Below are 14,898 nucleotides of genomic sequence, written 5' to 3'. Positions count from 1 at the left end.
TATCGCATATTGTTCGCTATGCATCTCGGAACAACTGGGAACAATATGAGCTCATTTGGTGCAGCGAGTAATTTGTTACTGAATTTTTAAAAGTTTGCCTGAACCATGTGACAGTCAGACAACCCTGGCATGCTCGCGATTCATGATGACATAAACCGAGTGTCACGTGATTGTTCACAACTGAACTGTGCACTATGCGTGATGAGCGTAGGGGAGTGGGTTGTTCATTGTACGGGCTAGGGGTGTGGAGGGGTGAAAGGGGAAAGTCGTGACAGGAGGGATAAAGGCAATTAAGGCCTACGTCCTTCCTTCTCTACCCGATCTTGGCAGCTTCATCACAATGTGTCACAGCCGGACTGCTCTGCTACACACTAACCGTGCACGCGGCAGTTCTGCAGCAGACAACGGCGCTGTCGGTTAATGACGTCACTGAGGCTGCTTCAATACGGCCGTCGCTGCCAGAAAGATGGGCTTACAGCCAATAGCTTCTAATTGCAATTTCTAGCTCAAATGCCCGCGTTGAGCTGTATTTCTTTCTTAAGTATGCATAACAACGTCGTGGCTAGCACCTGCAACATACAACCACAATTTGTTGGTAGGCCTTGTCATGATGCCTTTAACACGTCCACTGCAGCAGTGGTTTTTGGTGCCATAATTCCTGTGCGTCATGGCACACCGGTGGGCCACCCCTAAATTTTCTTTGGTGCGGCACAGCCCATCAGTGAGCCAAACTACTTAGAACCACAAAAAGATGGAGATAGCAACCTGGCATGTGTGCTGCTTTTTGCAGGGTCCTTGAAAAATCTGAGCTGACCGGTGGCTTCATCGTGCAACTCAGTATTCATGCTCATGAATACAGGAATGTATTAAGTGACCCACCGGTGAGACACGACACAGTGAACGTGTTAATCATTGCACTACATGGTACACTACACAGCAAAGCAGGTACTGTGCAAACAGCTGAGGGGGCTTTACTATTGCAGAATAGTATGACCCCAACTCTGCTATTTCTCACCTGTCTGTGGAGGTGGAGGAGGAGGTGGCGCAGCTAGTTGTGATGCGATGGCAGCTAACTCCTTATGAGACTGCTCTACCGCAGTTGTCTCAGATGTGGAATCGGGTGAGCCACTGGCGCTCGCTGTGGAGGGAGGCGTCCACTGGGAGTGGCCAGTTTTCTCTTCCACATAAAAATATCTTGCTTGCCCACTAGAAACAGTGAGAAAAAGAAAACAAAAGAGGAAAGGTAACTATCCGCATTCTGAGTGATGCTTTGTTGCCCGTAACTTATTTTGATGGTACTCCCAGGAATGTCAGGTTTTGAAAGGATTCCCCATTTTTGATAATCCATGTAGTATATGATTTTGTGAGTCAGTTTGTAAAAAAAAAAATTGACATGAGCAGGTCCTTTCAACAATGACACCTCACTTGATGCTTAAAATTGACCAATGGGCATGACCTACCAACTATCTATGACTCGACCTGCAACAACCAATTATTTATGTACATGGTACAACATTCAGTTCAGAGCACACAATGCCAGTTTTTGTTATAACAGTACTAATGACAGCTTACATACAGACTTACACAAAGACACCTGTGCGCAAAGCCTTGCCGTCCTGGAATAGTTTACAACCTTGACAAAAGAAGCAGTCCCTGTTGACCATCACACAACAGAATGCAAACAAGGGAATAAAATAAATACATAAGTACTTCTTCTATTCACCAAGACATGCAAATCCCTGCAAATAAAACCTTAATGACAGTAAAATGCAACTTATGCCTGCCTTAATGAGTTATGGCTTGTACTGTCACAATGTGTGCTGCTTTCGAAAGATTGTAAATGTCATCACTGAGGAGAAAAGGCTTGAGAATAAATGCGTTCACCATGTGTTTCAGAATTCAACACTGATTTCGGGTATTAGCATTAACAGTTGCACCATACTAAGCTGGAAAAGCAAAGGATGGAGTAGGATGCCATCAAGCTTAGTTCTTCACTCGAAATTAATTTTTACTAAACTGTGCGCCTTGCAAATGATAACCTACCAAGTGTCCTAATGAGCAGCTACTGCACCTAACTAATGTGCTATGCGAACGTTGAAAAATATAGTGCAGTTCAGTGGCACAAATTAGACATACACCGGCAAAAGGTCTAAATTCATGACGTCACACGTACTATTACTTGAGCAGTAATAAAGCTACCAATAAGAGCTAACTAATGATATCACTTCATAAATATGGCACAAGAAAGACTATGGGCAGTACCTAAGTACCAAGGTACTTCAATGTTTTTTAGCACAGCTCTTGACCTAAGCATTATTTTATGGTCCAAATCTTCATCCAGAAATATTCCTACAGCTACATGCAAAAGTTGTACAACCGGACCGCACAGATAATGCTCCTCACATCTTACGCACGTCGCTGGCCCCACATGGTCACACCAGTGTCTGCAAATTGTAAAGCCTACTTGGGCAAGCTAAATGCATTCCTTCAAGCATGAGGTTTTTAATATACCAAAATGTACAAAATAAGCATTCTGCATTAGGTCACAAATGAATAAATCCCACATCTTAAAACTTTCACCACAGCACTCCAAAATTAAAAACCCACATAAAAGAAACCGCAGTGCTGCTTCATTACGCCTACATCAGAGACCACAAAGCACGTCAGCTGTTGAAAAAAAAGAATGCTACATTCCCGCATTCATTAGCTAAAACATGATGGCTACAAGCTGCAACTCACAGCTGAAAACAAAACTGTGTCGAGCAGAACTTTAGAAGAAAAGCTGCAAGTAAAAAAAAAAACCAGCCCCTAACTGTTTTTTACATACAAGGAACCAGCCTCTTGAGAAAAGGTGAGAGATATATAATAATGGCTGCACAAAAGCTTTTGCGTAAAAGTTTTTATCTCCCTAACCTTGGCACTAAGACAGAAAATAAAATGGCAAGGTACAAGAAAAAAAAAATAAAAACCATAATAATAACGCATGCAAGTAACAAACATGTTACAGTAGACCAAGGTACCAAGTTTAACACGTCATTTGAGGTAACAATCTTACATGACACTCCAAAATAATCATACATAGCCCCTGTTTTCCAAATGACAATTCAAGGGTTTCCTGAAAGAAACTTAACAGGCACATATTTTGCCATACTCAGCCGGCTAATCTATGAAATGGATGCACCATTTGCAACTGATGCAGCAGAAAACCGTGCAAGACTCGAGTGCGTGATGGAATCCCCTAGAACGCTTACAGCGACAAGAAACACAGGTGGCAGGTTTAATGCTATTCCTCGAGAGGCACGCACCAGGCCACAAACTCAATGGATGTGGCTGCCTTATGTGCAGGAGTCCAACGGAAAGCAGCAGGAGCTGCTGTTCATGGAAGCAGTTATAAGCTTGGCTGTGTTGCTGCGTCCTGGGGAAGGCTGAAATAGGACTGGCTGCAGTGAGTCACAAGTTGAACACACATACACATGCTACACTCACGGAGCTCTGCCGTCACCAAAAGCATTCAGTGATGTGCAGCTGCAGCGATAAGCCGAGCTTGCCAGAGAAACGTTACAGTGGCCTTTGAAAAACAGTCGGTATGAGGTTTCATTTTGTGCACGACATTTGTCTTATCAGTGAGGCTCAAACTATACTGTCCACCGCGGAAGGTTGAATAAGTACACTTTAAAAACAGACTTCTGTTCAGTAATTTTTATCAGCTACACCACATAAGGTTTGGTTTATTAGGGTTTAACGTCCCGAAGCAACTAAGGCTATGGGGGACGCCGTAGTGAAGGTCTCTGGAAATTTCGACCACCTGGGGTTCTTTAAAGTGCACTCACATCACACAGTACACGGGCCTCTAGAATTTCGCCTTCATCGAAATTCAGCCGCCGCGGCTGGGATCGACCCCGTGTCTTTCGGGTCAGCAGCCAAGCACCATAAACACTGAGCCACCGCGGCGGGGCGCTACATCACATAAGTAGTGCCATCATTATACAATAATTTTGACAGTGCTTCTGTAAATGTGAGCTGCACTTTTGTTTAACCGAAATTTAACAACACTTGACAGGATAAAACTTTACTAATGCAAAAAATATAACATGACAGCAAGTTTAAACCTTTAATACCCAAATTTTGAAGGAATGAATGAGAACTACTATTACCTTCACTTTATGGTAGCTAATATAGTTTAGCCAAGATATACTGAACCCGGATATTTCGAAGTATTGGCTATATCGAACACATAATTATTCCCTTGAAAATCGCGCATAAAAGTACAGGAAAGTCAGGCTTTATATAGAACAACAGTTTCACACACCGTTCGATGTATCGAACTGCGTGCTTCTCCTGACGGCTGTTCCAATAGCTTTCAACGTGCAAAGGCTGGTCGGCTGCGTAGCCTTTGGTACCAGCTGGCAGAGCTAATACCGTGAAACCGCATGACAAGGTGAACGTGGGGTGTGCATAAGGGTGGCATAGCTTTCTACGTGCAAAGGCTGGTCGGCTGCGTAGCCTTTGGTACCAGCTGGCAGAGCTAACACCGTGAAACCGCATGACAAGGTGAATGTGGGGTGTGCATAAGGGTGGCCTTTGGTCCCCTGCGCTCATTTTCCACACCACATCGCTCTCATGAGGTGAAGCCAACCTAACTAACTAAAGCCTAGAGGCGGCCCTCATGTGGCATCCTTCGCTGCCGAAGCCGTTGTGGAAACCAGCTATACCTTAATTTTAATGGGCAATTATTCTATTTATAATGTGCTATAAATAGGAATAGACATCACATGATAAGCAGTGAACAGTTCCAAGCCAGTGTCCAGAGCAGCTTCGATGCAAACCGAGTTATTACCTCGCAACATCTTGCGAGGGGTGCATTGCCAGCACACCGGTGGGCCACATGTTGCTGCAAGAAGCACGTCAAATATATATCGAATTATGGATATATCAAACTGTTTCACGATCGCCTTCCAGCTCAATATATCCGGGTTCAACTGCATAACTACATTTAAAAGCCAATGAGAAAATATCATTAGCAGAGGTAAAATTTCAGGGATTGGCATATCGCCAATTAGCAGCAGTTAGCATTTGTTCCAATTTGTGCAGCTAGACTGGGCTGAGTGAAAGACCACATCGAAGACCTCAAACCAACTCGAATTACCAGAGAAAGTAAACAGTTTTTCACTTAACTGATGTCTACCTACTATGCCCGCAACATTAGTCAGCAAATGAGAGACAGGAAATTTCTCAACACTTGCTTGAAATCGCTGATCTGTGCCCCCTTTTTCTTCAGACAACTTTCTCACAGTGACTTCAAACATTTCGGCCTGAAAGCGATTGCTGCTGATAACAAGTTGACATCAAACTTTGTATCCAAGCTACCTTTAGTAATGAGTACACGGAGTAGAAAGGTACGTCGCGAATTCGCGACACTGGGCAGTAAAGGGCCCTGCCCCCTCCCTCGCATTGAAGTCATAGTAACTCCAGTCTGACACTAAAAATGCAGGGAAACCCTCCCCTAAAAGCCAAGAATTAAAGCAGAACACTCCTGCCTAAGATCTGTGTGTCCCAATGAGCGGAAGCATCTTTTAAAATTTTTAAGAGCACTTTAGGTCTCACTCCCAGGACACATAGTCTGGACAACCCTCACTGCAATTTAAAGATGAGCAATTGAAATAAACAAAAATGCTCTTGCTGAACATTACAGAAGCACTTTGTTGAGAAAGCCCAAGTATCTACACACAACTTGTAGACTATCTTCAGTTTTCAGATGCATGCGCAAGACTGGCACTAAATGCAAAAATGAGAGCACAACCATTGGCAACGAAAATCCAAGTGTACCGTCGCATTTGTAGCGGGAACTTTGTGCACAGGGAAAGGTGTGCTTCTGCCCAAGGTTATAGCCCTCATCATCTCCAGCGGCATTTCCCTTCAATAACCCTGTGCAGAGACTGCATTACACCACCAAAAGAGAGGCAACCTACACAATCAGTCATCAAAAGCACAGTGGAACTATGATTGTCACTACGGGCTAAAATAAAGCGAGCGCAATATTGCACTGACAGCTAATACTCAGCTTGCTATGTTCAAACAAGCAGCATGCAGTTTGCAATACGATTAATAAATTACAACATAACCTTACACCTAACATGCCAGATCATTTCTAATGCTCAGGCAAAGAACGAGACAAAAGTAAAGAAAACTTTTCCATAGTACTAGTACTCATATGTCAATTAGTAAAATACCCCGCAAACAAAGGAAAGCAGCGAAAACAAAAAGAAACAATGCTGCTCGATGGAACATGAAGAAAGAGCACATCTGCCACTTACTCACTTCAGGGCTGGACAGGGGGGTGGCGCACAGCAGGGGTCAGCCGTGCCAAGCAAGCCTGTTCAAAACATGCTGCACTGCTGAGCTCCCCATCAACAAACTCAAGGCCATTGCTGTTTATGCTGCCAAATCAACAATAATGCACCTTGTGTGAATCTGCCATGGCTTTAAGCTTCACCCACCCATATTAGATGTAATCCCTTACAACTTCCAATGCTTAGCTGCCTATCATAACCTGCTGTTTCCTACAGAGAATGTAGAACCTTACTTTAGTTCTCTGCATATTAATTCTTGGATACACTGCTCTGCTTAGCCAGTCTAGGTCCTTGATCATGCATTGCAGTTCGTCCCCTGAGTTACTTAGCAAGGTGACATCATCAATAAACCGTAGAATACTAAGGTTTTCTCCATTGATATTTATCCTCAAGTTCTCTGAATACCTCTCGTAAATATGTGGTGAATAGTACTGGAGAGATTGTGTCCCCTTGCCTGACAGCCTTCCAGATCAGTATTTTATCACATTCCCTTTGACGGACTATGGTCGCTGTGGAATCGCTACATTTTGCAGAACTCTAACATACACCTCTTCTACACCCCGGTTACACAATGTCCACATGACTGCGGAGGATTCGACATAGTCAAACGCTGCCTCTCAATCTATGAAGGCAGCATATTAAGAATAGCTCAGTCAATGTACAAGCAGTCAATTTTTAACCAATATCAAACAATCATCGACTGGCCAGTATGTGAGCACTTTAAAATAACACAGGGGGCGAAAGCAGCAGGAATATGCATGTGTCTTTTCTTGCCGTCTCTTGCATTGCAGGATTACTATGTACTAAGCTCTTCACACATGCACACACATCACCCGTTGTTGCTGGCAAGGTTCTTCTCTCTCTCTCTCTCACACTGCGCTCACACTTCTTTCATAACACAGTTCATGTGTCCCCACACCTTCCTTATCTTCATAGCCTTCTCCCCTTTCTCTATCAACTAAACTAGTGACAACAAAACCATGTATGCCCAATTCACTCTCTTATATAGCATGTGGTGCTTTTCTCGTAACGTGTTTTCATCATATGCCATCACTGATAGTACTTGGCAATATTAAAAATAAAATAGTAATAGTACAATAGTAATAAGGCAATAGTAAAGGCACCAACAATGGCAAGGGCTGTGCGTGCACGTGCAAAGACCCAAGCACACAACGATCATGGTGGCGCAAGCTCTACACAGATGTGCACACTCCCAAAGGCGCTCACAGACTAGCTGGCTGACACTCACACATTAGTGCTACTAAAAGAAGTGACCAACTATACCAAGCAGGAACAGAAGGTACGGCACCATTATAAAAAAAAAAATCAAGAAAGAAGCAAAGGGACTTGTCTTACCTAGGATGGGTCCCAGTAGTGCGAAGGCAGGCCCCACAGGTCCAGAGAGTCCAGCAACCTTGCTCACTGGTCACCATTTACCAGAACAACACAGACCGACGAACGTCATCAGATCAAAGGGAGGAGATAGCAGGGGGCACAGAGGACCAGGAGGGAGTTCGAAGTGTGAACCACGAAATGAGGGAGGCCAAGGGAGGGCCGCAGGAGGAAGGGCTCAAAAGGAAAAACAAAGAAGGGCTTCTCCAGGGGATAAAGAGAGGGAGGGCGAAACAGCAGCCGCAGCAGTGAAGTACTTCCCCAGCCCATCTTCCAGCCCAAGCCAAGAACACCACGCTTCTTCGGCTCCTGCTCAGGGTGCGAGCAGCAGCACCAGAAAGAAGAAAAAAAAAGAGCAAGTGTGATACAGTCGCGAGAAATTCCTCCCTTTTTTGAGAGGTAGGAGACAGTCCTTTTTCCACCTTCACATTTCTCAAATGTCTTTTTTTCTTTCTTTTCATTCCACGCACACCAGCTTGTTCCTGGTGGCACAAGTGATGCAATACCGACTGCCAACCGCAGCAAGCCGCAAAGTGGAGTGGGGCGGAGGGCACCGTACCTGTCCCAGTGCCTCTGCCAGCCAGGCGGCAAGGGTTCTTGGAGAGGTTCATCGGGCTCGGTGTCCCTGGCCTTGGCCACCATCACATGGAGCTCAGACGCGGCAGCACGGGCATCGTGCAACCTTTCCAGAAAGTAGCTGGCGTCCAGCGCACCCGCACGCCAGTCTTCCATGCGAGTCTGCACAAGGTAGAGGCACAACCACAAAGTAAGCTAAACAGGAGCGCCGACTTGGAAAGCGATGCAATGGATTTGGCAGGCATGATTAAAGCACCTTGTCTCCCACCATTAGGCAAATTCACAAATTTGAAAATGTTTTGTTGTTGAGAAGCTGGTTTCTCCTGGTGGCTAGTGAGCCTAATGATGAAGGTCACTTTCGATTAACACGAAAAGCACAAAAAAAAAAAGAAAGAACCCACACTATATTGGCACCTCACTTCAGAGTTTAACTCGGGGAGCGTTTTGAAGTAGATCATTTGAGAAAAAAAGTCATGTTATAATCAAGCAAATAAGGTAATCATCTGAATTCTCTTGAAAGTGATAATCCGGTAACAATCAAAGTTCTGCTGATGTTCTGACATCCTTGCTTTCCAATCTGCTCAAGCAAGCTGGCATTTCAAGTGTGGCAACTCTAGCAAACACATGCTAGCATACTCCTTTGAGATAATGGCACCTTTCGAAACCACTATCACTTGTACAGTAGCAAAAAATGCTTTTTAGTTTAGACTGATATGCCCAAGATCTGTCCTGGGGGGGGGGGTTTCCTCTATCCAGTAACGAAAGTGAGCATCAAGAGGGCGCTAAACTATTGCAGGGCTGCGTCTCGCTTGCAGGCGTGGTCACCACAGCAGATACTAAGGATAAGTAACCACAAAAGACTTGAGGCGGCGGCAGTGGACAAAAGGTGGTATAACCACCTTGTGTTGTCGACTGACAACGTCCTGTGTCTTCTGTGGTTATTCATTCCTAATAAATATTACCAACTGGCCTACAGCCATACCCATTGAAGAAAGTTGGGGGCCTCAGGCACGATACTGCTATGCCAACGTCCCGCACCCAGCACTGAACTCTGCTCTTTCCCTCCACTCCCCTGAGCTCACCAAAGTGGCCTTTTGCATGCTTTCCCTTCATCACTTGCACGCTCTTTTCTTGTCGCTCCTTTCCGACTACAGCTGCTCCTATCGCAAGCCCTTCTGTGCGTGCACTTTATAGCACATTCCGGTGGATGAACAGGAGCGGAAGTAACCAGTAAATACTACAGTAACAAACAAAGAGCATAAAAGAAGTTAAGTTTATTCAAGTGCTGTGAAGTTCTAAAAGACCAGTTCGCATGAAGAACATTAGCTTTAGAAAAAATATTTCGCTAGGCTGCTTATGGAAGTGATCGTTTAAATATCACCAAGGCTTAAGTTTTAACGAAACCAGCTCCACTGCTTAAAGGAACTGCAACTTAAAGAAATCCGTGCAGCTGAATTGGTTTAAACACTTTGAAATGCAGTGCGCTATAGCAAATGCACTAAAAATTCCAGAAACCACGGATAAATTTCCTAACTAAGCAAACATATTATAATGGTGATTTCAGTACTGTATCAAAGTTTGTATCGAGTATGTATCAAAGTATGTACGATATGTATCGAGTATCTGTAACAGAAATCTATTTTGCAACAGTAGTTTGTATCCATATCGAAAATAGAATTTTTGACGGTATCGGGTATCGGTATCAAAGATACTTTTTTCAAGTACCGTATTTACTCGCATAATGATCGCACTCGCGTAATGATCGCACCCTCGAATTTTGTTGGCAAAATTCAAAATTTTTTATTCCCCGCGTAATGATCGCACCCGGAAATTGCCACTGCAATTTGTCGACGATGTCGGGTCTAGCCGACGATGATCGTACTAGCTATCTGTCTGAAAGATGGCACGTGCAGATGACCATCTTGCTCTGTCAGCATTGCAGCGGCAGCCGCCTGTTGGCTGACCTGCAGTCACACGGACAGTCTAAATGCGGTTATGCGTAATCGCCGATACCAAACTTATCTGTGGTAATCTTGAAACACGGTTCGCAGTTGTCGCAAGGCTCGCCACCGTTCTGGGTCGTGGTGTAACGGAGTGACGCGGTGACGCGGCTAAAATTTATTGTTCTCGTAAATAATAAGCCCTGGGATACGGGAACGTCAAAAATGAATCCTTCTCGAGGATCGCTGGCCTGTACCTAGTTGCTGGTAGGGGGTAATAACTGCAATACAAGCTAGTTTTACGTTCGCAGCCGGCGTTGCAGCGCGAGTGACCCGATCTGTTTGCACGCCAGCTCCGCTGCTAAGGTGTCGCTGAAATCAATCATATATATTTCTTTTAATACGAAACAATTAGGTTGTCAGTACGTCAGCATTATAAGTAGAACATTCATTATAGCATTGGTCAGTTCAAAAGCGCCGTCCACTGTGGCTTCGATACGAAACAAGTTAGGCCTAGCGACGACTAGAGAGTACAGAGCGCCGCCGTCCGCCGCACTCGCGGGCGGCACCATTGCGGTAAGCTCGCGGAATCTGGTGCTGAGAGCGTTCCGAATTTGTCGCTTACTTTAACGATGCAGCAGGGACCAGACATTTTTCGGCGTAACAGCGGTAAAATGCGTAGCTTGAGCGACGCGGGACATTGCTATCGGATGAGATCGAAGGCCGCATAAAAGCGCCGTCGCACAGCACTATACACACTGCCTATTTTGATGCGTTGTTCTTGAAACGTGATTTAGTGCGAAGAAAGTATGTTCTTGAAGCGGGCCAGCTCGTGTGCTTTTCGCACCCTATCTTCTCGGTTAGCGACGTAAGCTGAGATCGGTTCGCGATAACTGCGTTTAGCGGCGTAACTGCAGGTAGCCCGCCCAAGTGACAAGGGTAGTCTGACCTGCAACTTGTTTGCGTTTTCGGGGCTCGAAAATTTTTTGTTAAAAATTTACCCCGCGTAATGATCGCACCCCTAAATTTGTGTCAATTTTTTGAAAAAAAAAAAGTGCGATCATTATGCGAGTAAATACGGTATCATGCCCACCCCCGAGCTGGCGCTTCTGCTTGAGTAACCTCAAGCATGGCCTGTTCGTTCGTGAATCATCATTTTTTTATTGATTCGCCTCATCGCGTTCATGCATTGCGGTAAAGCCACTCAAGCAGCCGACTACAGCACGCATCACCAGGCTAGCCCCGCTCGCATGTTTGCGACCATCGCTGTCTTTGGAATGCTTTGTCCCATTGCACTCATGCATTGCAGAGAAGCCACCCTGCCGGCTGAAAGTCATTGCACCTCTGCTTGTGCCGCGAGCCCTCTGGTTCGGCTTGCTCATGTCTGCCCACCTTCTTTTGCTTGCTAAACATACAGGAGCGAGCAAAAGTGATTAGCACAAGTGACACCACCGCAGTGGTGGAATCGTACCACTCTGCTGGCAAGCGCCGCGGTTTGCAAACACGCCTGGCAGTCTTCTTGTCAGTGTGTTCGTAACTGCAGCACCAAGTATTGTCATCTGCCGTGCGCTCCGCTGGGACACCACTTGTGCTAATCTTTTTAGAAATTAGAAAAATTATGCACATACTCACTGGGAAATCATTTTATCCAAAAACTTTTGAACCAGAAAGCAAACGGTGTAGCTCAATGAACATTTTTACTACAATCGAACCTCGTTATAACGAACACGGATACAACGAATTATCGGATATAACGAAGTGAAAGAAAAGTTTGGTTGGACATGCTTTATTTCTATGGGAGTTCTATCTGTATAACGAAACGAAAAATTCAAAATTTGACACTGCATCGGTTATAACGAAGCAGTTTCTGTATTCACGGGGCCCAAAATGCGCAAACAAGTAGGAAAAAATTTCAAAACACGCTAAATTTTGATCTTTTGAATCGCCCACACTTTGAATCACCCGCGCTTCCGCACGCCCCGCCATCTAGGGAGAGCGAATGGAACCTAGCATCAACGGCTGCCTAGCATGTGACTGACATGTGATCGAACCAATGCCCGTGCTCCGCGGCCGCCCTGCCGCCACGATTGCCGACTCACGCGCTATCTCTATGATCTCTGCAGTCCATTCTGTAGACGCCATCGCAGAACGCGTCGTAATGTACAGCAGTTTCGCTTGAAACGAAGATAAAGATATTCAGGGCAGTTGACAGTGGGCGCAAGGAAAAGTCATTGCCGCGGACTTCGGTGTTGCACCTAGCACTAACCATCTTGAGCGCAAGGCAGAAGGTTGCAAACGTTCACTCTGCAGGCGTTGTGAAGAATGACAGCAAGAGTGTAAGGCTTTGTCACCACCAGGATATTGAAGATGCTTTGTTTGCATGGTTCAAGGAAGTTATAGCGCGTAACCTGCCTGTGTCTGGTGCCGTCCTTCAAATGAAGGCGAGAAGTCTGACTTGCGTCTGAGGCCACAATGACTTTCATGCAAGCAGTGGCTGGCTGCAGCGATTTAATGACCGCCATCGGATTGTTTGCCACGTCTTGTCTGGCGAAGAAGCAGCCGTTGGCGCCGAGAACTGCGAGGAGTGAGCAGAAAGCTTCCGCATGCAACTGGAAGGCAAGCGGACAATTTCGGCGAGACGACATGGCGTCAACTGGCGGTTCCGAACGTTACGTTCGAGGAATTCATCTGTGCAGATGACAACTTGGCTGTGGCGCCCGAACTGACCGACCAAGAAATTGTTGATCAGGTGGTATCAGGTGGTTTCTACAGATGATGCTACAAACAGCGATGCATGCGAAGATGGCGAAGTGCGATCTCTCAGCTGCGCCGAGGCCGCTGACATGGCCAGGAAGTTGAGGGGGTACCTCGGGAACCTACCTGTGGAGAAATCAGCTGACATCGGGAAAGCGCTGCTCTGTGTTGATTTCGTCGAGAAATTTAACCTGTCAAATAGTGTGAAGTGCCGCCAAACGAATATTACGTTGTTTTTTAAATAAATTTGTTTTTGCACCTGGCCAGCATCCCGATTTGTGAGTTCGCTCTTGCTTTCCAGTACGAAATGCAAGGCGAGGTTTGACATGCTTATATACCACGCGTTAAATTATAAAATAGTGCATTTTTTCAACCCTGTGCTTTATATTCTAAAGAGCCCTTTACTTGGGTTTATTAACAGACCTTTTCTGCGGGAATTTGAGTGCATACTTTTATAACGAATATTGGATATAACGAACGAATTTCCGCGCAAAATGCGACTTCGTTATAACGAGGTTGGACTGTACTCACGATTTTTAGGATGCAGAGTGGGAAATCTTAATGTAAACGTATCAACGAAGTTCTGTTATATATGTCACACAGCACTACAAACACATTTTCCAAAAAATCAGCAGTCTCTTTCCTAAATTACAGCTGCATGCAATGGAAGATGGCTCCATGATGTCAATTCACTCACCATGGTCTTCACCACAAGCTCGAAGTAGCTGTTTCTGCAGGCTATGACATCTCGCAGGGGGTTCAACTGGTCCATGAGCAGCTTGTAAGCCTCACCAATTTCAGACTGTTGAGGAGAAAGAGCAATGTTCTAGTGGGAGGACACACTTTTTTCCAAGACACACAGCACAACCAAAAAGAATGCACAATTTACTTCACGAAAATTAGCTGACAGCTGAATGTTTCAGAGAATGCACACTGCTGCAGCTAAGTTTTAATGTGTTACCTCTGATATTGTGGTGTGCATCATCACACCACCTAAACGTGGCATTCATACAAAGTGATACCATTCACTACAGTAGGAGAGCTCATGAAGCAACACAAACTGACATTTTGCTGCCAAGCCCTGGAGCCTAACTCCAATATCAAAAAGTACCCAGGAATGCCTTTAAAACCTAAGGATATCCTGATGCCAGACTTAACAACACAATGACTGAGTACCAAGGAAAGAGGTGTACATTCCTCGCAGTTAGCGAAAAACACATGTGCAAGTAACAAGTCTGTAAACCTACTTAGCTCGCTTTCTCAATTAGAGACACTTCTTACCATTAACGCAGATTTGTTGACAGGCTTTGGTGACGTGGCCTGTCTACTTGATGTTGCACTTTTCTTGAATCCTGAACAGGCCTTTACTTCTTCCGGTTCTTCTTCAGAATCTGGAAAAGTTACACCAAGTTTCAACTAGCACATTGCCATGACTTCACAGCTAGCAGGCACAAAATTTATTTTATTTATTCAATACCACCAGCCACCTTTCGATAGCCAAATGGTCCTAATTAGGGGAGGGGATGTAGCAAATAAAGTGACCAATTTGGTCAGAATATTCAATTCCTACATTTCTTTTCGGGATCTCCAGGCCTTCACCTGTTTGGTGAGAAAACTAGTAGCGGAATATTATACAGTATAAATTTTGGAAAAGACATTTTTCTTTATTAGTGGTTCGCGAAAACTGCAAGCAAACTGTGCTTCTGATGGTCCCGGAGCATCGCGGATTCCGCAGCTTTAAAATGACGTAGCACCACCATCTTAATAACATTATGTATCACAGTGGAGGAGGGATCAGAGCTTCCAATGGTCACAAAGACGCATTTCTCAGACCAAAATTTTTTTTAAAAAGGAGGCGATAAATGAAGCAAGCAAGAAAGTAAATT

The 14,898-nt window shown here is 44.9% G+C and overlaps 1 protein-coding gene across 9 annotated transcripts in view; it reads right to left on the bottom strand.

Moving 5' to 3' along the window:
- LOC149372617 (uncharacterized) overlaps window positions 1-14,898 on the bottom strand; it is a 36,342-nt gene that overhangs the window by 5,398 nt on the left and 16,046 nt on the right. The window contains exons 10-15 of one of the 9 annotated variants that reach the window (XR_016287022.1): window positions 14,294-14,403; window positions 13,710-13,814; window positions 7,707-8,480; window positions 6,315-6,373; window positions 1,585-1,653; window positions 1,066-1,206 (exon numbers count right to left, since the gene is read on the bottom strand). Coding sequence is in view for 1 of the 9 variants with exons in the window: in XM_089567133.1 (XP_089423259.1) it covers window positions 1,016-1,206; window positions 8,302-8,480; window positions 13,710-13,814; window positions 14,294-14,403 (585 nt within the window). In the remaining 8 variants the exon portion in view is untranslated. Of the gene's footprint in view, window positions 1-1,015; window positions 1,654-3,940; window positions 6,374-7,706; window positions 8,481-13,709; window positions 13,815-14,293; window positions 14,404-14,898 lie in introns of those variants that run through there. The other 8 variants (XR_016287023.1, XR_016287018.1, XR_016287020.1 and 5 more) reach the window with 8 other exon arrangements.

The sequence above is a fragment of the Amblyomma mixtum genome, chromosome 1 (assembly GCF_055824585.1).
Source record: "Amblyomma mixtum isolate Tamu chromosome 1, ASM5582458v1, whole genome shotgun sequence".
In the NCBI taxonomy this organism is placed as follows: Eukaryota; Metazoa; Arthropoda; class Arachnida; order Ixodida; family Ixodidae; genus Amblyomma; species Amblyomma mixtum.
This window is presented reverse-complemented; position numbering and strand designations above follow the sequence as displayed.